A 26,009-nucleotide genomic window follows, 5' to 3' on the forward strand; every position below is an offset into this window, starting at 1 on the left:
GATCCCAGGACCCTGGGACCATGACCTGAGCCAAAGGCAGATGCTTAATGACTGAGCCACCCAGGCGCCCCTGGCCAATAATCTTTAAAACATCACAAAAGGTGAAGATACAGGGAGGTGCTTGTCCAGAGTCAAGGATACTAAAAAGACATGGAGGCTGAAGGAGATTTGTGATTTGATAGTTTCTGTTACCACAGGGATGTTCCTGGGACGGTGGGCTCAATCTGAGCAAGGTCTCTATCTGTAGATTCGGTCACAGAATGTACCCACTTTAATTTCCCAATTGAGATAAATACACCAGGATTTATGTAAGGAAATCTCTCCTTCTGAGTAACAGAATGCCCTTATTCTTAGGAAATACACACAAACGTGTTTAGAGACAAAGAGCGTCTCGTGTCTGCAACTTCCTCTTAAAGAATCGAGGGAAAAAAAAGGATCCAGCAAATGTGGTATATGTTAATTCATGTCTGGGGAATCCGAGTGGAGGCTATGTGGGAATTCTGGTAACCTTCTTGAAACTTCTCCGCAAGTCTGAAATTATGTAAAAATAAAAAGCTATAAAACAAACAGAAAAGTCTGTCTAGAAACTTAAAAGCCAAAACTGACCCTCTGGGGCCTCCCTTCCCTGAGGTAGAAGTCAGGATGGTGGGGACTGCTGCCAGAAGGCCCAGGGGAGGGTTTTAGAGGGAAAAAAAATCTTGGGGAAGCACAACACATTTTGTTAAAATAATGGTATTTGTTGCAGTAACAACTAATATGTATAAAGCTTTAATTATGTGCCAGGCTTCCAAACACTTTTTAAAAAAATGATGTTAGGGACGCCTGGGTGGCTCAGTAGGTTAAGCGTCTGCCTTCAGCTCGGGTTGTGATCTCAGGGTCCTGGGATCGAGCCCCATGTCAGGCTACCTGCTCAGCGGGGAGCCTGCTTCTCCCTCTCCCTCTGCAGCTCCCCCTGCTTGTGCTCTCTCTCTGTCAAATAAATAAACAAAATCTAAAAAAAAAAATTATGTTAACGTGTTTAAGCCTCAGAACAACCCTATTATCATCCCTAGTTTACATTTGAGGAAATTGAGGTACAGAGAGGTTCAGTAATCTGTTCGAGGTCTCTCAGATCATAAGTGGTAGAGCCAGGATTGGAATCCAGACCCGCTGGCTCCAGGTTCCTCTCCTGCCCCTCACAAGTGTCATATCAAAGGTTCAAGTCAAGAGAGGCTGAAGAGGAAAAAGGGGATAGAGCAGAGACTAGACATTGAAGCCACACTACTCAGCAATCCTGGGAGCATGGCTCTGATGGAGAAGAGCTGCAAAGGGGCTCGAGCAAAATCCCAAAAAGGGAGCAGCAGTGCATCTACCAGCAAGGTGTCCAGAGAGATAAGATACCCAATAGCTACCGTCACTCAGCCTGCAGGATAGGTTTCTACCTGTTGGATTGGGTTGAATAGTGTCCCCCTAAATTCATGACCTCCTGGAAGCCCCAAATGTGATCTTATTTTGAACTAGGGTCTTTGCAGATATAATTAGTTAGGCAGCTTGAGATGGAATCATCCTGGATTTAGGGTGGCCCTAAATCCATGACTGGGAGAAGGTCATGTGAAGATGGGGCAGAGACTGGAGGGATGTGCTCACAAGCCAAGGAATGTCTGCAGCCACCAGAATCTGGAAGAGGCAAGGAAGGATTCTTCCCTAGAGCCTTTAGAGGGGGGTGCAGCCCTGCCCACATCTAGAGTGCAGAATAATGGCCCCTAGAATTGTGAAAGAATAAATTTCAGTTGTTTAAGCTGCCAGATTTGTGGCCATTTGTTACTGTGGCCCCCAGAAATTAATGCACCTGTGATAAGTTCCCAGGAGGGCTGCCCCTTGCTCGCTCAAGGCCCCTTCCCTCCTTCTCCCTCAGTAAGACCCCTTTCCAGGAGGAGCTACATTGTGCATGGTTAAAAATACACATATCTCCAAACTCCTTTATAGCTGGGAGCGGCTGTGGAACCCAATCCAGACCAATGGGGGTATAAGTCGAGATTTATTGGCCAAGACATCTGGGAAAACTATTTCTAAGTCACAGACTCAGGGGTTCTGCTTCCAGCAATGGCAGAAGGGCTATAGTCTAACCAACCATCCTATACATGGAGACCATAACCTCCAAAAAAATGTAAAATACAACTCCCTGATGCTTATCAAGAGAAGCAGACAGGTGGAAATGTAGGAGTCAACGTTTGGAGGAAAGGAGATAGCACTGCATGAGTCTCACAGATTTTTCAACTTTTCGCCTGAAGACAGGCCCAGTCAGCACCATGCAGGGTTGGCTAAATGTCTGCTAAGAGCCTGAAGTCTTAAAGAACCAGAAAGCATAGCATCTAGAAAGGAGAGGGGAAACCCCAGAAAGGAGAGAGCCACAGGAGGGGAGCGTCCAAGTCTCTTGCTGACCTGTGAACCAGGCATGCAGAGAGCAGACTCCAAGCAGAGCAGCGAAGACCAACAAAACCTGAATGATTTCAGCTGCCAGACATTGCAGTGGGGCAGTGTCCGGAATTTGAGTCCAGACAAGTTAATTTCCTGCTCAAAGAATAACCATCTAGTCTCCATGATGCATTAGCACAATGTCCAAGATATAATATGAAATTACTAGACATACAAAGAAATGTTTTTACAAGGTCCATACTCAAGAGAAGGGGTCAGCAAATGATGCCTTGCAGGCTGGCCATCTGCTTTTAAAAATGAAGTTTTATGGGCGCCTAGGTGGCTCTGTTGGTTCAGCGTCTGACTCTTGGTTTCAGCTCAGGGCATGAACTCAGGGTCGTGAGATGGAGCCCTGTGTCGGTCTCCATGCTGGGTGTGCAGCCTCCATAAGATTCTCACTCTCCCTCTCCCTCTGCCCCGCCCCACCACTTGCACTCTCTCTCAAAAAAATTAAATTTTACTGGAACACCCTCACGCTCATCCATTCATGCCTATCTATGGCTGCCTTCACACCACAAATACTCGGTTGAGGCTTCATGACAGAGATGCTACGGCTCATGATCCTAAAATATTTACTGGTTGGGTCCTTTAACAAAAAGTGTATCGACTCTTGCTCAAGAGAAAAGGCAATCAATGGTGAGTGATCCCACGATGACCCAGACATAGGAATTAGCTGACATATCTATGCTGAAGTCATAAAGGAAAATATCTTCAAAATAAATGAAAAAAAAAGAAAAATTTCATGGAGAATTAGAAAATTAGGAAAAGAACCAGATGGACATTCTAGGATGGAAAAACATCATATCTGAAATAAAAGGGACCAAATCAGCTGCAGGAGAAAGAGGCTGCAGATCTGGGATGGGGGTGGCAGGAGAGGTTCCCCCCCCAATGCCCTGCAGGGAGCTGCCAACAGGGTCATTTCTGTGGATTTCACCATGCACTTGTCAGAAACCGGTGTGCACCAGACATCAGTCATTATCCAATGTCTGTGATTTTTGCAATCCAGCTGCATTAAGTGCTCATGCAATATTTTTAAATCCACATTTTCAAAGCCTAGGTATACACATTACAGAGAAAAGCTATCCTCACCATCAATGGAAAGAACATAAACGGGGTGCTGAGAATATAAAGGCTGAAGCGTTAATGGTAAGACGTAAAGATCAGCCAAGCCCCTGAACCTCCCCCCATGGCTAAGCAGCTTGGGACACCCGGGGACACATGACGGCAATCACCAAAAGAGGCTGATGTGCCCCCCCCCCCCCAGGTTCAGATGTGGAAGCCCTAACTCCCAACATGATTATATTTGGAGACAGGACCTCTAAGGAGTTAATTAAGGTTCAATGGGGGTCATAAGGGTGAGGCCTTGACCCAGTAGGACTAGGGGTGCTCGCCCAAAGTCTGGGACTCAGGGAGAAGGTGGCCGTCTGCAAGCAAGAAGCGAGGCCACAGGAGAGACCGACCCTGCTGCCACCTTGATCTCGGACTTCCAGCCTCTAGAACTGGGAGGGAATAAATCTCTATTGTGGAAGCTGCCAGGTCTGAGCTGCTTTGTTGTGGGCGCCCGAGCAGACTCCTCGCTGACACACACGGTATGCTTGGGGGCCAGCAGCACTCACGTCACTAGGAGCTCATGAGAGATGCACACTCTAGGGCCCCAGCCCAGAGCCGCTGGACCGGAATCTGTATTTTTTCTTTCTTTCTTTCCTTCTTTCTTCTTTTTTTAGAGAGAGAGAGCGTGTGTGAGCAGGGGAGGGGCAGACAGGGAGAAAATCTCAAGCAGGCTCCATGTCCAGCACAGAGCCTGACTGGGGCTCGATCTCACGACCCCGAGATCATGACCTGAGCCAACATCAAGAGTCGGACGCTCAACCAACTGAGCCACCTGGGCAACCCCAGAATCTGCATTTTGACAAGCTCCCCGCCCCCACCCCATGCATACACAGTCTGCACACATTAAACAACATCTCTTCATCTCTTCCTGCTTATCGGATGGAGGTTTCCCCGACGCGCCAGAAAATACTGCAGGGGTCAGCATCTCCCTGCCTCGGTGTGACATTCCTAGTAGAAGTTCCGAAAAAAAAACAGCCAAGAGCCTTCGAGGGGGGTTGTAAACGTTTTATTTCGCAAACTGTTCAGATTTGTCCAAAAAAGATACGTCACAGAAACACTTTAGAAATCAAACCAGTTTTATTGAAACGACAGCAACGTGGTCCCTGTTCATGCAAAGCACACATACACACACAAATTTACAATAAACTTTTGTACATAGGAAGTAGTAAAATACATCATTTTTCATAGAAAAAAGCACACATGTAAGCTGTGGGCTGAGTGAGCCTACAGACAATATGAAAACCAGAACGTGATGGGGCAGAAATCTGAAGGAAACGAGAACTTTTCATTTTGGGGGCAGGAGACCCAGAAACAGTGTTGGCCTGATTTGTCATCTTTCTATGTGGGTTACGTGCCGATGGCATGATGGGTCCTGTTAACACACAAAATGAGAGGTGGTCTCTAATTACAGGGGGTTAGACTTTGCAGCCTTGTTTCCATTTTCAGAAGAAAAATGGTTCCAGTTGCAAAATGTTGGTGAGTACAGAGAGGAGAGCGAGTTCTGGCTCTGGGTGAGGACTGCCGATCCCGTGAGACCGGCCGGTTACTGAGGCGTCCAGCAACCGGGGGACTTGAGTCAAACGTGATGGGGTCCGCTCACACCAGACGTTTCAGGTTCTCCCTTGGGAAGGATGCTTCTGGGAAGAGCCCCTGGATGGTCGCGAATTCTAAAAACCCCAACCCTGCAGTCCCAAAAAAGCCACAGACCACAAAAGGCTGGTGGCAGAGCAGGGGCTGAGGAAGCAAGCGTCCAGCAGCACAACACCTAGGATCCAGAAGTTTCCAAGTACTCAGATCTTTGGGCTGTCACGAGACACATAACTGACAGGCTGACCAAATTCTTGTGCTCTGACATTTGGGGCTGAATCGTCAAAACCTATGAATTACTACGAGCCCACAGTGCACGAAGGAAAAACAGCTCTGCTAAGTCCAGCTCCATTGAGCTAAGGGTAGCATTGCTCTTACCCAATTCCTAAAGGTGGAGGAAGGAAGCTATTTACCTCCAGTGTGTGCACAAGGGAGAGATGCTCTCAACAACACATCAAGCTTACTTCCCCAAGTAGACTTCCTTGTCCGGACCATCTTGGTTTTGCTTTGTTTGGTTTGGTTTGTTTTTTTTTTTTAAACCCTCTGCTAGTTCCTTTGCCTTTGAAATATCTTGACGGAGGGTGAAATCAAATGTAAACCCGGCGTTCACAAAAGTGAGAGATCGGCCAGCCTCGTGGCGGAGGGTAGAATTTCACCTTCGGCAAAGCAATGCTATTTACAAAAAGGTATTTTATTTCACTGTGGGTTTTTGGTCTGGGCTCATGAAGAACTTTTATAAAGTGGGACCCAGAGAGCACCGCGCTCCTCGGAGCCCGAGGAGGATTTGTCAAGAATTGTTCCACAAAAACAGGAAGAGAAATCCTTCTAGAGTGTTACCATCTCTTGCTATTTTACTGCAGGCTGGTTTCATAACCACAAACTGTTCTTCTTCCCAGAGCTGCTAACCTGGGCGAGGAATGTACTCAGGAATCCATTCCTCCCACTGCTAAAAACTAGGTCATCCGACGCATGGGGACTCTGCATATTTCATTGTTGCTTTTTAAAAGCAGCAACAAAACAGCCCTCCTTTGGCTGTTTGTAGACACCTCAGTGGAACCAACAGACACTAAGAGTTGAGAAAAAAAAAGGGGGGGGAGGGTGTTGCCAACAGAACCGTTTGCAAAGCAAAGACCCTGGTGGGGAAGGTGATGCATAAACCAGTCTGGGCTGGGCCAGGAGCCACACGGGGAGGGGGCAAAGAAAGGATCCTGGTTCATTTGTCCTCAAGGAGACCAAAGGTCACGGCAGCAAACAGACGGGCCACGTGGACAAAGGGAAGGACAAAGACAAGATAAATCTCTGGAGTTACTGTGGAACTCTAAATAAACCAGCACTGCTGTCTACAGAACCAGCCTGCTGGAGGCGGGGTGCTGGCAAGGGGGGGGGCAGGGTGGGGCCCGGGCCTCGCTCCCCCAGCCCCCTGGTTCCAGCCCATGTGTCTGACCAGCAAACATTACACCCATTTTCTCCATTGGTAGGGATGGACCGTGTTTTCAAAGTTTTTAAATAACCACCTTCTACTCCATTCCTGAAACTCGCCTTGCAGGCTCTCACTCTATCTCTTCCCGCCCCTGCATGCCTCCCCGGTGTGAGCTCCGAATCCCGCCATCTCTGAGGACCTGGAACCCTCTCCCCGCCGCCCACCGAGAAGCACCAGGGAGGAACGCCTTGGTGACTGTCCGTACAGAGAGGGCACACAAATGGAGACCCTCGGCCTCAGCAGGACCAGTCACCAGCTGTCCGGCCGGGACCCCAAGGACGCCGTTTCTCCATGTGGTTCGAGACAAAGGCACAAAGGGTGGTGTGACACCGAACGCCATTCAAAGGAAGTTTCCTGCCTCTCTATATCCCCAGCCCACCCCCCTCCCAAAATGACCAAAATAAAAAGCAAAACCCTGAAGCCCTCTTGAAGACGCACGCCCCCTTCTCCCCGGCGCTGGAAATTCACTGCCTGACAGCAAAGATCCGGAAGGCCTTTCCGTCTCGAGCGGTCCTCAAGCTGAAAAAGAAGGCAGAGGGCACATTACTGAAAGATCGGGAGGGCCTTCTACAGAGACCGGCTCTGGGAAGGGAGAGCGGGGTGCCCCCCATCCCCGAGGTGGGAGAACTGTGGCCGAGGGACAGAGGGACACCTCCCCGCGGCTGCTGGAAACACAGCTCCTGTCCCCGGGGCCGGGAAGAGCCGGCAGATTCCATTCTCTTTGTAAACGGGCCTGGGTCTGAATCTGGGTCAGGCCGGGCTGTGAAGTTCTTTTCTTTGAGCTCCATCTGGGTTTCGCTGGCCCCAGTCCGTCTGAACCGAGGGCACCCTCCGAGGCCTCTGCCTGGCGTTGGCAACCACCTGTCGACCTCCACGGTGGCCATCTGGCTGACGCTGAGCCGCGGTGACTGAAACAGTGCACGCCAACGGGGCCAGGACGCCGTGCCGAGCACCGCACAAAGAACTGTGTACACGCCTTTTCACCTTCTTCCTCTGGTGGGTGCCATCGGTGACCTCATTTTGCAGGTGAGAAAACAGCAGCAGTAGAAAGCAAGGACTTACTACCCAAGGTCACACAGCTACCGAAGGTCACACAGCTGGTAACAGTCATTCTCTCAAGGCAGGAGTTAAAGCCTTCGGCTAACTGAAGGCTTTAAAAAAAACAAACAAACGAACAGCTCTACTGATGGGGGCACCTGGGTGGGTCGGTCGAGTGGCGGACTCTCGATTTCGGCTCAGGTCATGATCTCAGGGCTGTGGGAGTGAGCCCCGTGTCGGGCTCCGCGCTGAGCATGGAGTCTGCTTGAGATTCTCTCTCGCTCCCTCTGCCCCTCCCCTTCCCAGCACGTGCACACTCAATACAGAAATACATAAATAAAAATTAAGAAACCCCAGCTCTACTGAGGGATAACATGCCATGAAATTCACCCTTTTTAAAGTGTACGATCCAGTGATTTTGAGTTATTTTATAGAGTTGTTCAGTCACCTCCACAAACCGGTTTTAGATGATTAGAATCACCCCAAAAGACTGTTCATGCCCAGTTTTAATCCGTTCCCCTCCCACTGGCCCCGGCAACTTCTGTCCATGCAGATCTGCCTGTCCTGGACGTTTCACGTGAACGGGATCATATGATATGCGGTCTGAGCGCCTGGCTTCTTTCGCTCAGCAGTATGGTTCTGAGGCTTATCCCATTTGGCAGCGTGATCCGTACTTCCCTCCTTTTTATGGCTGAATAATATTCCATCATAGGGGTAGCCCACGTTTTCTTTAGTCATTCCCCAGCTGACGGATATATAGATTCTCTCCACTTTGGGCATCTATGAAAAATGCTGCTGGGGACATTTGTGGTTGCACGCTTGTAGGGACACGTTTTTCTTTTGGATATAGAGTGGCACCGCTGGGTCCATAGGTGAAACGTATGTTCGCCTTTTTAAAAAGCTGCCCAACTGTTTTCCAAAGTAGCTGCCCCATCTTACCTCCCCACCGGCCACACGCGAGGGGCTTGTGGGGGCTCCGCGTCCTCGCCAGCCCCCGTTGTGAGACGCACAGCTTGCGGTACACGAAGAGCCTCCCCGTGCTTTGTATTCAGCAGCATAGTATCCTATCATATTAAAGTATTCCAACAGAGCTAACTGGGTCCCTACTCATGGAGCTTTAGTAGCTCCTAATATTTTGCTCTTGCAAACAATCCTACAGAGCGCAGCCTCGTCCTTGGGACTTTCCACACATGTATGAGAGCACCTGCAGATCGGCCCCGAGGAGTGGGATGGCTGGATCACAGGACACACGCATTTGTGATCTGGACAGCTTGCCAGACTGCCCTCCGCAAGGGCCCCACCAATGGACAAGTCCTATCAACAGCGTGTAAGGCAGCCGGGGCAGCCCACGAGCTCGCCAGCCCGGCATGGTATCCAGCTTTTGGTGCTCAGCCATTCAAAAGTGGGGCATGGTATCCACCCAGAGTTTCCACTTGCATTTTGCTCATTGTAAATGAGTTTGAGCATAAGATTAACAGCCGAGCCTTGATTTAAGCATGATTTCCTGTAAGAGTCTCCCCTCCAGCTGAAACTGCCGGACCAGACAGATGGCCTTTGCCCTCTCAGACGGCTCGGGAAGGGTAGCAATCCTCAGGAAGCAGGCTGCTTGGAATTCCTGGTTGTTTTCCCCCTCTCCCCATGGCAGCTCTGTACTTCTGGCTACCCTGGGACTGAACTTTTGAAACATGTATCAGATGGGAGCACTTGGCGAGATGGGGCTGTGAGCAAGAGCCAGGCGTCCAGACAGAGCAGAATGCTGGGCCGCCGGCCTCCGCACCCGCAGCTCCCCACCAGACCGCGGACGGGGGAGTGGCCGTGCCGGGGCTGGGGTTACCCCGGCTGCCCTGCTGGTTTCTGGAAAGCTCAAGTTCCAGGGCCCTCCTCAGGCCTTTGGGCTGCAAGATTTCCCCAGATTCTCTGCCCGAATGAACAGTCTGGGAGAGCCACCCAGAGCCACAAGGTTCTCAGCTACTCCTCACGGTGGGCAAGCCACACTGGGGGAGAATACCAAGGTTTGTGTCTCTGCCTTACTACTGTAAATTCTAGAGTTGAGGCAGTGGCTTCTCCCCATCACAGGGCCCCAAACAACCCAGGGACAAGACGGCCAGTCAGGCTGTCATCCGGACAAGTGCCCCAAGCTACCTACGAAGCATCCCCATTGAGCAGCCCATCCACCTCGGAGGCAAAAAGCAGACCCTGCTGAATGGGGTGTGTATTTCTTAACGCATCAGACCAGCGGGCTGACACCGCCGAGGGTGTTGATGTGACAAGTGTCAGGCTCATCCACTGTCTCAGGCGGAGAATTCCTCTGGGTTTGGGCTACCCAAAAAGGCCTTCGGGTGGGTCCCCATTCGTTTGTACCTCAAACGCCGACTGAGCCCCGTCCTGCCGGCCGAGTTGGTGGCTGTGCGTGTTTGATGAAGAGTGGGTGTGATTGATAAACTGTAAGCCAGCCTTCCCACCCGCCATTCCTAAGCCTCACCCTCCGGTCCCGATTCTCTCCTTGGGTTGGTTGTAACTACCACACACACAAGAAGGGAGTGTCCGTTGGCATGGCATTGAACCATTTTAATAAAGGGTTTAAATAATTTTCATAAAAAGTTTTGAAAAAAATCATTCAATGAGTTCTGAACAAATTTCTGAACTCAGCAATCTGTCTGTCATCCAACCGGTGTGCAGCTGAGCACCTACTATGTGCCGGGCTCTAGGCTGTGTGTTGGGGACATGGGGTTAACAGAACTGATGAGGTTCTTGTTTTCACGGACCTTAGACTGGGGGCGGGAGATAACAGCTAAATATGGGTAAGAGATCATCTCAGAGAGTGACAGGTCCTGGAAGTAAAACCACACAGGGAAAGGGGACTGAGGTGAGGCAGGGCAGGGATGAGGGATGCAGAATAATGGGGCCAGAGTCATGGGACTGGAGCAGGGCAGGGGTGAGGGATGCAGAGTCATGGGACCAGAGTCATGGGACCGGAGCAGGGCAGGGGTGAGGGATGCAGGGTGATGGGACCAAAGCAGCGTGGGGAGGCAGCAGCTGTGTGTCAGGCTGAATGACCAGGGGACCCCCCCAGCAGCTGGGGGGGTGGGATTCAGGGTCAGGTGACAATGGGTGCAAAGGCCCTGGTCTCAGTGCATCCCCGGAATGGAGAGGCGAGCCAGTGAAGGGTCTCAAGGAGGGACAACGCATCGAGAAAGTGGCGGGACAGGCAAGGACTGCATCCACGGTGACCTTGCGCGGTAAGGGAAGGGGCTTTCATTCTTGCCGCCAAAGAAGCCGCTGGGGGCAGATCTAACCCGGAGCAAGCCGTACTTCCCCGTGGAAAGAGACCATCTGGAGCTGTGACCAATCTACTAAAAGGAAGTTATCTTAAGAAACTGTTGGGAAAGTACACGGGCTTGTGCAAAGATGTTCTCTGCCGTGTTGTTTATCAGAGCAAAGCAAAAAAAAACACAACCCAGCCCGGATGTCTGTCAACAGATGTGTGTCTGCCCACACAAGGGAAGAAGATGCAGCCACTGAAACATTGGGTGGCTACATGGGTCGTGGCCTGGGAGCACATTCAAGCGGTTACTGACTGGGAAAACCAGTTAACCTAACAATACACAGAGTCTGGTCCCTTTTGGGTAAAAACAAAAACAAGAAGGTGTTTGTGAACAGAAAAAAATCTGGGAGGAAACGCACCAGAATGTTGACACTGGGTGTGGGATTTTCAGTGATCGTCATCTCTTGAAATTATCTTCTTGAAGTTTCTTAAAATTAAGATTTTAATCTCTTAAAATTGATTTCTTAAAATTACTTTAAAATTAGAATTATTTATTGAGGTCTCCCAAATTTTAAAAAGAAGAGAAGGAAAGAAGGGAGGAAGAGAGAGACCACACAGAAGACCCTCGCAGAGCTGGGGAGAACCAGCACTGGCCGGGAAGCCCCAAGGGGGGCCCCTCCAGCTGACTCCAAGCACGCAGAGCGCTCATCTGTTGGGGCTGAGCTGTGACAAGGGCGCTCTGGGAAACGTCCAGTGTCTGCAGCCTCAGGGGGTCACAACTCAGCCCTGGTGAGTGGTTTGCGGCGGGAACGCACCCCTGGGAGCCAGCAGCTCTGCCCCCCATCACTGCCCGCCGGATGCCACCTAGGTCCTTATGTAATCTCACCCCGTGCACCCCTCGAGGCCATCCCTTGAGATCCCTAAGGTTCTCGCCGCTTACAGAAAGGGAACCAAGGCTCTGAGAGATGATGCGATTTGCCCCAAATTGAACACCTTGTTCCAGGTGCAGCTGGGATGTGGACCCAGGTGCGTCGAGGCCCCTAACCATGATCCTGAGCAGTCAGGCTGTGGCCACGCTGTCTCCGAGGGCGACATTGGCCCACCCCAGGTCCCGGAGGGAGAGGGGAGGTTGCAGGCCCGCAAGGAGCAGCGAACACTGGACTGCGTCCCGGAGCTGCCGGTGAAGGTCACTCAGGGAGGGACTGATGGCCCTTTGCCGCCAGACCACCCAGACTGCAATGACAGTACAGCATGGAGCTCCCAGCGCGGGGTGGCCCGTCCCGGGAAGGACCTCGGGCTTGCCCACGAGCTGGCGGCTCGCTCCACAGAGTCACAGAACCCAGCGCCCAAAAGACTGCAGGAAAGGAACCCTTCATTGCCCTCCTGGCTTTTTAAGTGTGCGACTTCTTTTTAATTAAGAAATATCATTTCTAGGGCGCCTGGGTGGCTCAGTCGGTTAAGCGACTGCCTTCGGCTCAGGTCATGATCCTGGAGTCCCTGGATCGAGTCCCGCATCGGGCTCCCTGCTCGGCAGGGAGTCTGCTTCTCCCTCTGACCCTCCTCCCTCTCATGCTCTCTGTCTCTCATTCTCTCTGTCTCAAACAAATAAATAAAATCTTTAAAAAAAAAAAAAAGAAATATCATTTCTAGGGGCGCCTGGGTGGCTCAGTCGTTAAGCGTCTGCCTTCGGCTCAGGTCGTGATCCCAGGGTCCTGGGATCGAGCCCCGCACTGGGCTCCCCGCTCGGCGGGAAGCCTGCTTCTCCCTCTCCCACTCCCCCTGCTTGTGTTCCCTCTCTCGCTGTGTCTCTGTGAAATAAATAAAATCTTAAATATATATCGTTTCTACATATACGTGTTCATAATACGTATTGATACGTATATATGTGTGTATAGATGTTTATGTGTTGTGTAGGTATTTTGTTTCAAAGATTCAAACCCTGTTCTCCCAGAGTCTCATCTGTTCACTGAACTTCCAGGAGAATTCAAGAGTCAGACAGACACGGCTTCAGATCTTATCTGTAAGACCTTGGTTATCAGTCCATTTCCCTGAGCCCGTTCTCACATCTGTAAAACAGTGTTCGTAGAAGTCCCACTCCTTAGGGACTGGGAAGAGGACGCGAGCTTGTGCAGGGCAAGCACCGGGGTCAGTGCGTGCATTCAGCACGAGCTGTTTCGTCCTTCCTACGCGGTTTAAGCCGTGATCTCCCCTCAGGGAAAGGATGGTGTGCCTGGCTTGCGGCGGGGCCACGCACGGAGATGAATGCGCTACACCCACAAAGCCCAAACCCCGTCACACCTCTTCCCCTTATCTCATGAAATATAAAAATATCCTTTAGGGAAAAGAGTTTCAGAACACTGTGTGCAGCATGATCTCCGTCTTGATTTTTAAGCATGTTTTATGTGCCCCGGGGGGAAAAGGCTTGGAAAGCTATAAATGAGCAATTAACAGAGGTTAACAGGACACCTGTGGGGGACTCTTATTTTCTACTCCTGAGACTTATTATTTAAATAGTAAGCACGTATTTCTTTTCTAATAAATACGTTTAAAGATAGAAACAAGTGCACCCTCGTACCGAATGCTCCCCTGGCCCCTCCTGGGCAGGGCCTGTGGCCCAGGCTCAGGGACCTATCTGTGGCGTGGAGTCACGTGTGCTGGGGAAGAGCATGGGGGCTGGGGTAGGCGGTCTGGATTCGATCATGGCTCTGTGGCTTGCTGGCTGGGTGACCTTGAACAAGTCACTTAACCTCTCTGTGCCTCCCTTTCCTTGCTGATAAAGTGGGGCTAACTGGGGTCCCCCCCTCATGGGGCTGTTGGGGGGATTCGATGAGCTAATGTGTGTACAGATCTTAGAGGGTGCGGGAGGGGCAACCCACCCATTTGCACAGCAGAGGGAACCTGACACCCAGCCGTGGTCCAGCTGGCTTGGGGGAGAGGGCAGAGCTCATGCCATCCGGAAACAACAGCTTAATGGTTTCTGCTTCTCCGAGTTTCTGGATACACAGATTTTCAGACACCCAACCCTTAAGAGTCCCAGAGCTGGGCTGCCCAGCAGAAGAACCAACCAGTCCCAGTGGCTACTGGGCACTTGAGATGTGACTCGCCCAAACTGAAAATGTGCTGTGTGTGTACTATACACACTAGATCCCCAAGATCTTATTTATTAAAAAAAAAAAAAGAATGCATATTTCTTATCAGTAACTTTCTATTAATACGCATTAGAATGGTAATATTTTTGATACACTGAATTCAATCAAATATATTCTAAATTTTCCCTTCTTTTTACTTTTTACCGCGTCTACTAGAACATTTAGAATCCCGTGTGGCTCATAATTAAGTGAGTGCTGGACGTGTCCCAGGAGGTCAGTGCCTGCCACACAGAAGCTGCCCCACGACCGTGACATGAATAGCCCTCTTCTGGATGAAAGTCCACCTACATACATACCTTCTACCTCTGTATTACGTTTGTTAAAACCAAGTGACCAAGAATGCTATCTGTCTTCGTTGGTCTATTTCCCAATCTCCTTGTGAAATCGGTCTTGAAAAATGGTCCTGGTCTAGGAAAAATTCCTGAACTGATATTCATCCAGATGTCCAGCTTCTTTATGAGAATATTCCGGCAAACCCTGGTCCCAATGTCAAAAGCTCTTCTTGACATCTTTCCTCTGCTATCCCTTGCGGGCATGTGTGTGAGAAAGAAGATTCCTGTCCTCCCACAGTGTTCCAGTTCTGCATACTCGTCTTTCAAAACTCTCAGGATATCCTCTTCTAGAAAAAGGACACTGCTAAACCAAAGCCACTTTGCGGCCGGACTGACTTTTGGCCCATGTGCTGAGAATTCTTTTCAGGAGGCTTTTGTTTGCTCGCTTGATTGAAGGATTCCCTAAATTTAGAATGAAGTTTGCTGTGCACAGGTCCCAGAGTGTCCAGCATCCACAACTCCCTTGGGACCGACTGGGACCGCTCTCGGGTACCAGCAGACGATGGGACAGAGCCACCCTCTAGCCCCAGGCTTGGTTCCCACAGTCCCTAATGGGAACAGGCTCTGGGGAGATTTCTCAGTCCTGGTCTCTGTGCAGAGGGCTGCTGAGGTCCCCATCAAACAAGGGGCGGGTGGGGCATGGGTGGAACCACGTCACCAAGGAGGAGACTCTAGCTAGTGAGATTGGGCCCTGCTTCATGTGCTCAGCTGCCTGCCCTACCCTAGCACAGTGATGCCCGGGGCCCTGCAACAGCAGTGGTCATTTCTCTTGTCAGCTCCAACCCCACTGGGTGACACGCCCCACCTGGGCAGAGACCAGCTGCGTGTTCCCTGCTGGACCCCGGTGCCTGGGACATCGTGCGTGCTCGCCAAGCGTATGACCCCTGATGGGTGAGCGTGCAATGGAAGGGTGGATGCAAGGATGAAAGAGTGAGATCCTGCAAGATGCTTTCCCCCTTGTCCCAAAAGACAATCCACGCAGCCTATTTCTTACGTACAAGTCACTTGGTCCTGTGTGCAAGAACCATGGCGCCCTGGGGTGTGCAACAGACCTCGTAAGTGCTACCATAGCCGAGGGCCCTGGATTCATCGGGCACTTACAGTGAGCCGCCAGGCAGTGCTCGGCACGAACCATCTCAGTGATCCTCACGGCAACCATGTGGCAGAGGAGAGACCAAAGCTTGGGGAGACCGCCTGCCCAAGGACACCCAGCTGGCGAGCAGGGGAGCAGGATCCCAAATGCCTGCACCCTCCTGGCCTAGCCCCCCCCCTTCTGTGTGTGCAGGGTGGTCTGTGTCATTTCGACACCCATGGACCCCAGCGCTGGTCCTGGTACCCCATGAGAATGAGTCCGAATTGCAGAATGTCAGAGTCCCCCACGGTGCCTGTGTGTGCAGGGGATGCGACCACCCTCACGTCATCGTCCCGCCTGCACCAGGACCCCTGGGAGTCGTGTTCACACAGATCGCAGAGCCCAGTCCCGGAGCTTCAGACTCCACAGGTCTGGGGAGGGCCCGAGAACCTGCTTTTGTATCAAGCTCCGAGCTGATTTGGATTCTGCTGGTCTGTGGGGGCCGGTTTGAGACCTACCGCCTTACCACTAACCCCAGGGCGTAGGTGTTATCACCTTCCCCTTTATAGGTGGGGAAACTGAGCCACAAGAGAGCGAGTCCAAGGAGGAAGGGAAGCGGGATCTCAACTCTGGAGATGCTGCAGAAACTCCCTAGAACCCTTCTGAATGGCGCAGTGGGCAACGCCACTTCTGGGCCTGGGAAAGCCTACCTGGAAGGTATTTATAATGATGATGATGGCGATGCTGGGCGGGTCACTTGGGGAGAGAGAAAGAACGACGGGTCTCGGGGGGCGGGGAGGCTGACGGTGGGAAAGAAGCCACTCTGCAGACCCGTCTCAGACACCCACCTGCGGGGGCCGCACGTTAAGCCACGTGGCTGCCCTCAGGGAGCCACTCAGGGATGAGCTGGGCAGTGAGCCCGGAGGCCAGCCCGCCACCTTTCTCAGCAAGACCGTTTCCTCTTCGAGGGGTACAGATAACTCAACAGAGTGCTGTCCTGGGACTTCTTCCCAGCCTGGCCAGGAAATGCCACCTAATCAGCTGCCTCATTTCCCTCCCATTAAATCAGTGGAATTTCCCTTCATTAAGCTTTTCCCAGACAAAGATTGCCCACGCTGAAGAAGATGCAGACGCTGTTCGCTCCGGTGTCGGGGCTCAGGACAGAGTTCCTGTTTGGGCCCCTGGGGGGGATCTTCGTGCCACCTTGCAGCGTCCCCACAAGCAGCACCATCCTGACGGGAGGATGGGGGGGTGCCACGAAAGCCAAGCTTCTGGGGGCCTGGCACGTTTTGTGTTCTTGATTTTACACTCCTTTTCAAAAGAAGGGCCCTCAAATATAAAATTTCAGCACTCCCCTCTGTTATGAGCTCAGCTGTGTCCCCCAGACCCCATTCCTATGTTTAAATCCCAGCCCCCGATGCCTCAGAGTCGGGGGAGACAGTAGTTGGAGAGGGTCTTTGAAGGGATAATGAAGTTAAAAATGAGGTCACGAGGGTGAAGCTCGATCCAATCTGACCAGTCTCCTTAGAGGAGGACAGTAGGACACCGAAGAGCACAGAGGGAGGACCCTGTCAGGACACAGGGAGAAGGCGGCCGTCTACACACCCAGGAGAGAGGCCTCAGGAGGAAGTCCTCCCCACCCACGCCTTGATCTGGGACTTCCAGCCTCCGGCACTGCAACGTTTCTGTACCTTGCCCCACCAGCCCTGAGAACAACTCTACCCCCAAGAGGGATCTGCCTCTTGGTGAGTCATGAGACCCATTTCACAGACACAGGAACTCAGGCTCGGGAAAGGCTGGTGCCTTGTGTGAGGTCATGGGGCTCTCAAGAGGAAACCCCAGGACTGGGGCCTGGATCCCTGGGCTGTGAGGCCTGGGAGGTGCTTCCGTGGACAACAGGGACACAGGTGAGGATGAGCAGCATGTGCCAGAAGATAAACTGGCAGCCTGAGGCCGTTCTGGAAAGGCATATGAAGCCTCAGACGTTTGCACGGTCTTTGATCTAGGAATGTCACTTCCAGGGACTTCCAGAAACAAGCATTGGCAGGTGCAGACATTCCCCCGTGAGGATGGTCATCACAGGGACGATCAGCCCCCCAGGACGGAAAAGTGCTGGGCTGCCCAACCAGGAAGTGAGGTGCAGGGGGCCCACTGGATGCGACTGTGTGGGGTCACCAGCAGGGACACAGGGGTGGGGGGTGGACTTAGGAGCAGCCTTGATGATCTATTCAGTGAAAGTACAGAGTACTAAACTCTCCTCTCCTGAGGGCCTGTTGCTCTCAGCTACCAGACAGCCACTGGATTAATCCTCCAGCAATCTGTGAGGCCGAGACCAGTGCTGTCCCCATATCACAGGTGAGAACACTGAGGCGCAAGGAAATCAGGTGGCTGGCTCGCAGGCACAAAGCTGGTGAGAGGCGGAGCTCCAGACCCCTTGCTCTTACTTCTGTAACACATGTAACTATACTATCGTTAACTACAGAGAAGCACTGTGTCACCATAAATTGATCCCATTTGTTTTCTTTGCATACACGCCAAGTAAAAGGACCAGAGGAAGACACACCACAAGTCTCACGGTAACTCCCCCAGGTGACAGGTTATGGATGATTGTTATTCTTTGGGCTTATGGGATGCTTCTAAATCTTCTACAAAAACAGATATTGTCACAGAAAAAAGTTCTTAGTTTTAAAACAGAAAGGAAGAGAAAAGAACAGGCTCGTTTTGGGTATTCTGGTAGGAATGAGCGCAAGCCTGCCCAAGTTCTACTCCCAAGGTCAAGGTCATTGGCTTCCCTCCCGGGTGCCTCAGGGGCACCCTTGGTGGACCCTGGGTGTCAAGAGCCGGAGAACGCAGCCCTACCTTTCAGACTGGACTCCATTCCTGAGCGAGCCCACGTAGGTCTTCTTCTTATCCACGGGCATCACGTCCACATAACCCCCGCTCTCGTTCTGGATGACTCCCGCATGCACGGCCGTCTTGCAGATGCTTGAACTCTGAAAGCGCCAGAAGAGCCATGGTCAACGTCAAGGATGCCGTGTTCCTGGGCGAGGCCCTGCTGCTGCCAACCAGTTCTTGGTGGCGTGGTCGGGGATGAGGGGGAGTGTCAAGTCACCTCTAGGAAATACCCATCATCCCCTTGATTCCTTAGGGGTCTCTCCAGAGAGACCTGGCCTCCTTCATTCGTTCATGCATTCATTCATTCAGCAAGTATTTTCTGAGCACCTACTAGTGCCACGCATTGTGCTAGATGCAGGAAAACTCAGCAGGGAACACAATAAAGACTTGACCTTCATGCAGTTGAGGGAGCCTGACAAGTAAATACACAAACAAGCAACTCTGCCTGTGAAGAAAATGAAACCAGCTCATGAGATAAAGTGATTGGGTGGAGACACTCTTAGAATAGTTAATCCGGGAAGACTGCTCTTGGTGTGACACTGGAGCTTAGATTTGGAGGACAAAAAGGAATGGGTCACCGCCTAGGAATATCTCTGGGAAGAGCATCCCACACAGAGGGGACAGCCTGTGCAAAGGGCGTGCGGTAAGAGTGAACTTGTCATGTCCGAGGAACGGAGGGCGGGCCAGGGTGGCTGGAATACAGAGGCAGGTGGAGTGTGGCAGGACAGGTGGGAGAGGTGAATGGAGCCCATCCCGTGGGGCTGTGAGGACCGCAGGGGGAGTTGAGGCTTATTCTAGGGGCCAAGGGAGCCGCTGGCTTTCAAGTAGGGGCAGGGTGTGCTGTTCTCCAAGGTTACCAAGTAGTCCAATTCCTGGGTAATAAACCCTTGAGTTAAATTTTCATTAGGGTCTTTAGTTATCCAATAGAAAAATGATCCTCAGGATGGAATGTCTGAGACTAATTAATCACCATTTCTCAAACTGGGGAGATTCACTCAGGGATTGGGCAGCCGGTCCCCACTCGCCCTGACGGGCTGATTCAGAGTCACCCCCGACAAGGGCCAGGTGACTGAGGCACACTCAAGGTGAAGTACCACGTGGGGGACCCTCTCCTGCCACTTCTACGATCCTGTCATCCAGCCTGGGGTAAAAAGCCAACCCTGGCCTTGGCAGGGGGTGTCAGTCTTTACCGCAACCCAGAGCCCCTGCAGCATCTTTACAGGGTGACGGCGCCCGATGCCACAGGGCTGGCTTTGCAGATGCAGGGCCGGGGCGGGGGGGGCACAAGCGGGGACCGTGGGCGGCTTCCGGAAAGTGGGAAAGGCACGGAAACATGGGGCGGGGGGCTCTCCAGGAGGAATGAAGCTCTGCTGACAGCCTGACCTGCGCCCGGGGAGGCCTGTGCTGGGCTTCTGACCTCTAGACCGTGAGAGAGAAAGGCCACGAAGTTACTAAGTCTGTGCTCATCTGTCACAGCGGCCATAAGAAACCCATACAGCTGACCACTGTCTCATGACCAAAATGTTCCACTGATGAGGCCCCTTAAGTGTGATGACTTCCAAAGAGTCAGAAAACAAAGTCACCAGGAGAATGGCCCCTGAGACATCGATAACATGTTGAGTCACACTGACGGAACCAGCTGCTCAATCTAGCTCAGCAAGTTGCCAACTTAAAGTCAGACGGACGTCTGCAGGGCAGACTCTAGTCCTGCCTTCATTCAAAACCTAGCGACTTACAGCCGTGACCGTGGCCATCAGCAGGGGCTCAGCCTGCAGACTCCGTGTGTGTCGAGGAGGGGGCGGGGGGACGGTGCTTTGTGCAGGGAGTGGAGGCAAGGCCACGGCGGACCACGACCCAAGTTTGCAAACACCAACAGGTGATGGTCACTCTGTAGGAGGGGGGTCTGGGCTTGGCTGTCTCTCAAGGCCACCCGTCTGCACAGTACCTGGGACCCTGTAATCACCTGTGGGGTGACTCGGGTCCCAACCACTGGTTAACCCAGCCAGCACCTCCTTTGTGAAGAGCGTAGGCTGAGGAAGAATCCTGTATGATTCTGCTCACATGGGGCATCGGAAGTGGTCAAGTCCGCACCCTGAGCTGCACTTTGAGCGGGACAAGCAACCCATCGAGCAGGTTCTTAACACCAGATGGGAGTGAACGGATTCAAGTGGGCTCTTTGAAAATACTGATTTGAAATCTCACATGGATTTGAAATCTCACACGTGGGGAGCCCGGGGCAATCCCTCTCAGGGACCCCCTCCAGGTGGTGAGCTCCTGCCCCCTTTCTTCAAAACCAGGTCCTGCCGGAGAAGCCGGGTCCCTGGGAAGTGCATCGTGCTGTGCAAAGTGCAGAGTCTGAGAGCCCGAGCGAACTCTCACACCAAGGACCTAAGAACGGGGATGCTTGCTTTCTGTGACTGAGTCACTTGAGTCACTGAAGGCAGGTATGACCCTGCGCCAACGCATCTTTCCTTCTCCGATAAACAAACGGACAAGGACAGGGCTCCTTAGTGAAGTGGGCTCTGGGGGATCTGGGAGGCCCCAGAGTTGCAGGTCAGCAAGAACTTCCCTGATTTTAGCGCTGAATGTGGGGAAACCCCAGGGAAGTGGGGACAGTTGGTCACCTTGTCTGTACGAGGAAGCCTTTTTAACTATCCCCTTGGAAAAAGGATCCATAAGTTTCCAGTTCTCCAAAGGATTTGTGCCCCCCAAAGATTAGGAAGCAATGCATTTGCGGGCATCTCAGAGAGAAAGGGAGACTTGAGAATTCCTCTAAATGCACTTCTAGGGGCGGTGGGCTGTGTGGGTACGAACGTGCTTGCTGTTCTCACCGGCAGGCATTTCTTCTGTCTCTCTGGCTATTGCTCACTCCGCTGACTGAGTTACCAGACAGGAGGCCCGGGGCCACTTCGGCTGCAGCACCTGGAGGGACCCGAGCCCGCCTCCAGCAGGCACATCCTCAGGACTAAACGCTGCCAAGAGGTGCTACACTCTGGTTTTGTGCCCTCTGGGACAGTCCTTTGCCTCCTGTCCCCGGAGGATTTCTGGACACCAGTGGTACAGAAATTTTCTGTGATACCATCAAGCTGTGGGCCGTGAGTATGAAAACCTCAAGGGGACAGCCAGATCTTTCTCACGAGATAGGCACGGCTATCGTCCATTATCAACACACACCTCTTCAAGCAACTGCAACATTGGCAAACCCTGTCTCCCCCTTTCTCGCCCCTCCTCTCCCTTCGTCCAACACATGAGGAAGCAAGCTTCCACAAAGATACAGGTTGTCCACTTTCTCTTCTTAGGGCCTGAGCAACGCAAATTTATTAACAGTTGCCATCAGCAGAAACCTGGTCTCAGAGAGACTAGAGCCCATCCTATCTCCACCACTTGTCTGCTAGGTGGCCTTGAATGACCTGTTTTAACCCCAAGAGCCCCTATTTTCTCGATACAAAGGGGGGGTCATCATAGGTAACATTTTCGAGCATTTACCAAGGCAGGCCCTGTTCTATGAGTTTCCCGTGTAGTGATGAAGAAATCTCTCAATAACGCTGCGAGGTAGGTATTATTATCCTCTCTGAACAGATGGGTGGAACGAGGTTCAGGGAGGTTAAGTGACTTCCCCCAAATCACTCAGCTGGCAAACAGCGGGGCCCGGACTGCCCCCACCCCCAAGCCAGCAAGCTGCCCACCATTCCTTATGGAACAGCAAGGGCCCAAGAGGACTATCTGGAAGACGCGACAAGCTCAGGGGCTGAATGCAGGCTTGCTGAGGCAGCACTCAGTAGATGTTAGTTAACTTGTCACCATCACTCTCACCGTCACCATTATCGAAAACGCTCAAGGGACTGCCGTCCTGGAACACCAACATCAGCAGCATCCGGGAACTTGTTAGAAATGCAGATTCTCTGGCTCTGCTCCAGACTCCCTGAGTCAGAAAGGCTGGGGTGGGGCCTAGAAATCTGTTTGAACAAGCCCTCTGGGGGATTCTGATGTGTGCCCAAGTGTGAGAACTTATCCAGCCGCTGAGAGATAAGAAAACCGAGGCTCAGAGTAGGAGAAAGGCTCACCCACGATCTCACAACCGGGTCTTAAACTCGCATCTTGTGACCCAGACTTTGCTCTTTGGGCTACACCCTGTTGCTTCTCCTGCCTACAACTCACCATGAAGGGAGCGGGCTGCCAAGTAATGCACTCCCGGTAAGCAGGCAGGAACAGCAGCACTATTAGGCCCTTCGAAGATCTGGAGACAACTCTCCCAAAATAAATCTCTTAGCTAAACAGACATTTTCCAAAAGGCATCGTCATTTCCCAGAATACAGAGTGACCTAGAAACCAAGGCCAGAAAAGAACCTCCGAGATGGACGGAACTCCCTTCCTTCTCTCCGGACACCTCCCCTCTCCTCTCCCTGTCTCCCCTCTCTTTTCTTCTTTCTCCCTTCCTTCTTTTATTTTCTGAAAAGCTTAATATTTAAACATTAAGTATCTTATGTAGTATCTTCATTTATTTATTCCTTCAACAGTCATTAATTGAACAATCATTATGTGCCAAGTCCTGTGCTGAGCACTCTGGTTGCAAAAGCTCAAAACCCTAGTGAAATTAGGGCGCCTGGGTGGCTCAGTCGTTAAGCGTCTGCCTTCGGCTCAGGTCATGATCCCAGGGTTCTGGGATCGAGCCCCGCATCGGGCTCTCTGCTCGGCGGGAAGCCTGCTTCTCCCTCTCCCACTCCCCCTGCTTGTGTTCCCTCTCTCACTGTGTCTCTCTCTGTCAAATAAATAAATAAAATCTTAAAAAAAAAAAAATCCTAGTGAAATAAGTTAAAGACTGCACACAGGTCTTCACTTCCATGCCCACTCACATCAGTATAATTACGAGTGCAGGTACATTCAAGTAAGGAAGAACAGGGCAGGGAAAGAACAGAACCTAAAGTAAGACATAACCCTCATGGCATCTCACCTTGGCTATGTATTAGCTGTGTGTTTTGGGGGCAGGTTATTCTAAGCCTCACTTTGTTTTCCTATAAGACGGGGACAACAATACCTGAAATGGTGTTCTTAAAGAATGTAAAAGATAGTAAAATATAGTTTTATATTATTGTTAATTCTTATCAAGTTCTCCTTGCATTTCTACCTTTTAAAAAAAACTTTATATGTTTAGCTGCTACGTTGTTCGGTGCATACAGATGTGATCTCATACCTTCATAAACTTTTTATGCCATTCCACAATGGTGGTGTCCCATTCAGTATGTTTAACCTTAAATTCCACTTTATCAGATAGCAATATTGCCACTGCTGCTTTATTGTTTCTCTGTATTTTGCTAGAATCACTTGGCCTATCCCTTTATTTTTAAGTCATTTTAAAATCAAAGTTTGGCTCAAACATTTAGTTTAACAATTGGCATACAATATTTTACTCCATTAAGCTTTTAAAACTCAATTTTGGCTGAATGGCTTCTGAGAAGAAAAAGACTCACTTAAAGAGGAAAGAAAAAAGATGGGGAAAAAAAAAAGGTTAGCCATGAGGGTTGCTTTGACTTTACAGAACTTAGTGACCTCAGATTTATAGGAATCTGGAACAAATGAAGCAGATGGAGACAAAGACGGTGGTGGTGGGTGGGAGAGAACAATTAAAATGAAGATGGAAAAAAGCTGAGTAAAAATGTTAGCTGGGGATGGGTGATGCTGATCTAATCAGGAAATGTTAGGTCTCGAAGATTCCTTGGACTAGAAAATCCCAGCTGGCTCCTTCTACAGAGAGGTAAGCAACTTGGCAAGAAGACCACACAGCCTGGTGGGCAGGGCTGTGACCACATTCCCATCTTTTGGGACACCATGCCCCTTCACCCTGGGCAACTGGAGGGAACAGACTACGTTCTGGAAGCTTCACTCAGAAAAATCAGGCTAAAGCTTCCTTGCTAAAGTTAGTAAGGAAATGTGGAAGAACAGACTCCAGTGTCATAAGAGTGGTTATGAACAAGTCGTCAATTAGCGTAATTTGTATTTCCTTCTGTGTGCTTTTAGCTAAGTGGGGACATAGCCAAAAAAGAAATGCAGTGAGTAGAGTGGACCAGTTCTTTAAATGTATCAGGAGAGCTGGAAAGATGATTAAATAGCTGGGGAAATGAAGTGTTAAGTATGTGGTACCTAAAAGCCTTCACATTAAAAATGCGCATGAATGGGGAAGCAGGATTCCATTTACCCAACCATGAAAACATTTGCTAATGACGAGGTCCACCTGCATCCGCATCCACAAGCACACACCAGTGGAAGTACTAATGCGTCTACACATGGGGAAACTAGGGCAGGGGTCGCAGAAAGAAGTGATCTAAATTTAGCTCAAAGCACAGGAATGAGATCTCAGGTGTCTGGTACCCAGACCTTGGAACGTGATTTCTGAGGTCTGAGCATGCTTTGAGAGGTGGTCACTGAAAATGTCGGCATACTTACATCTGCATAGAAGTTAGTTCCAAACACAGGAGCCCAGTAGGATGGCTCGTCTCTGCAGTGTGCTGGACAGTGAACTCTGGAAAACCAGAAACATGTGTGTGATGGTTATGATCAGCAGAAGACCAAAGTTCTTGAGAAGCAGCTGGCCTTCCCTATTTGAATTTCAAGATTTAACTACTTTCACGGGAAAGGAAACTACCACACAGTTTACTCTTTAAGAAAAAAAACAGACCTCTCCCACCCTAGCAGTGGTACAGATATTGTCCCTCTTCGTAATCAGTGCATATAGAATTTTCAAACTCCGTACAAAGGAGACATGCAGAAGTAACAAGGTGAAAGAGAATAAATATGTCAGAGAGATGAATATGGGATTGTAAGAGATTGTACCTCTGGTTCTTGAGTGTTGGCCAATTCATATCATGGGTACATTATGGAAATTATAATCAATAGACTTTGTTAGAGGCCACTTTCCTGTGTAAGGGAGGAAAGGGTGGAGGGCCCTCACCTCAGTGAGTCAAACTATTCCAGGGACGGGGCACTGATAACCTGAGGCGGAAGGGGTTAGATCACCACTGGTCAGTCACCACATCCCCGCCGTAGGCATAGAGGAGGAGGAAAGCACCTCAAACTGGAAATGGGTGGGCCCTAGCTGGTGTGAGAGATTCAAACCGGGAAAAAGCATGAACTTCACTTAAGAAAAGGTTTTTTGGGGCGCCTGGGTGGCTCAGATGGTTAAGCGTCTGCCTTCGGCTCAGGTCATGATCCCGGGATCCCGGGATCGAGCCCCACATCGGGCTCCTGGCTCAGCGGGGAGCCTGCTTCTCCCTCTGCCTCTCTCCCTGCTCATGCTCTCTCTCTCTCTATCTCTGTGTCTCAAATGAATAAATAAAATCTTAAAAAAGAAAAAAGAAAAGGTTTTTTGCCTTTATCTGGAACAGTACACCATGTTACTGGAACCAAGATGGCAGTCGGAAACCATCTGGCCCTAAGACAGACAGGACTCTGGCAGGGAAGCGAGCTCAGACAAAGGCATTGGGAAGTTAAAACAGTCTGGGGGTGGGCAGGAGGGGATAAGGGTGGGCGGAGAGGAGGAGGATGTCTGCGTGAGATTTTTTTTTTTTTTTTTTTTTTTTGACAGAGAGAGACACAGCGAGAGAGGGAACACAAGCAGGGGGAGTGGGAGAGG

The 26,009-nt window shown here is 50.9% G+C and overlaps 1 protein-coding gene across 6 annotated transcripts in view; it reads right to left on the minus strand.

Moving 5' to 3' along the window:
- The window catches only part of CRISPLD2 (cysteine rich secretory protein LCCL domain containing 2), a 139,537-nt gene that overhangs the window by 71,386 nt on the left and 42,142 nt on the right, over nt 1-26,009 (minus strand). For 4 of the 6 annotated variants that reach the window (XR_014140764.1, XR_014140763.1, XR_014140765.1 and 1 more), the window contains exons 13-14: nt 24,824-24,899; nt 18,347-18,480 (exon numbers count right to left, since the gene is read on the minus strand). Coding sequence is in view for 3 of the 6 variants with exons in the window: in XM_081806286.1 (XP_081662412.1) it covers nt 18,347-18,480; nt 24,824-24,899 (210 nt within the window). In the remaining 3 variants the exon portion in view is untranslated. Of the gene's footprint in view, nt 1-4,554; nt 7,151-18,346; nt 18,481-24,823; nt 24,900-26,009 lie in introns of those variants that run through there. The other 2 variants (XM_081806284.1, XM_081806285.1) reach the window with 1 other exon arrangement.

This window comes from Leptonychotes weddellii, chromosome 16, assembly GCF_054177405.1.
Source record: "Leptonychotes weddellii isolate Sample4059 chromosome 16, ASM5417740v2, whole genome shotgun sequence".
NCBI lineage: Eukaryota > Metazoa > Chordata > Mammalia > Carnivora > Phocidae > Leptonychotes > Leptonychotes weddellii.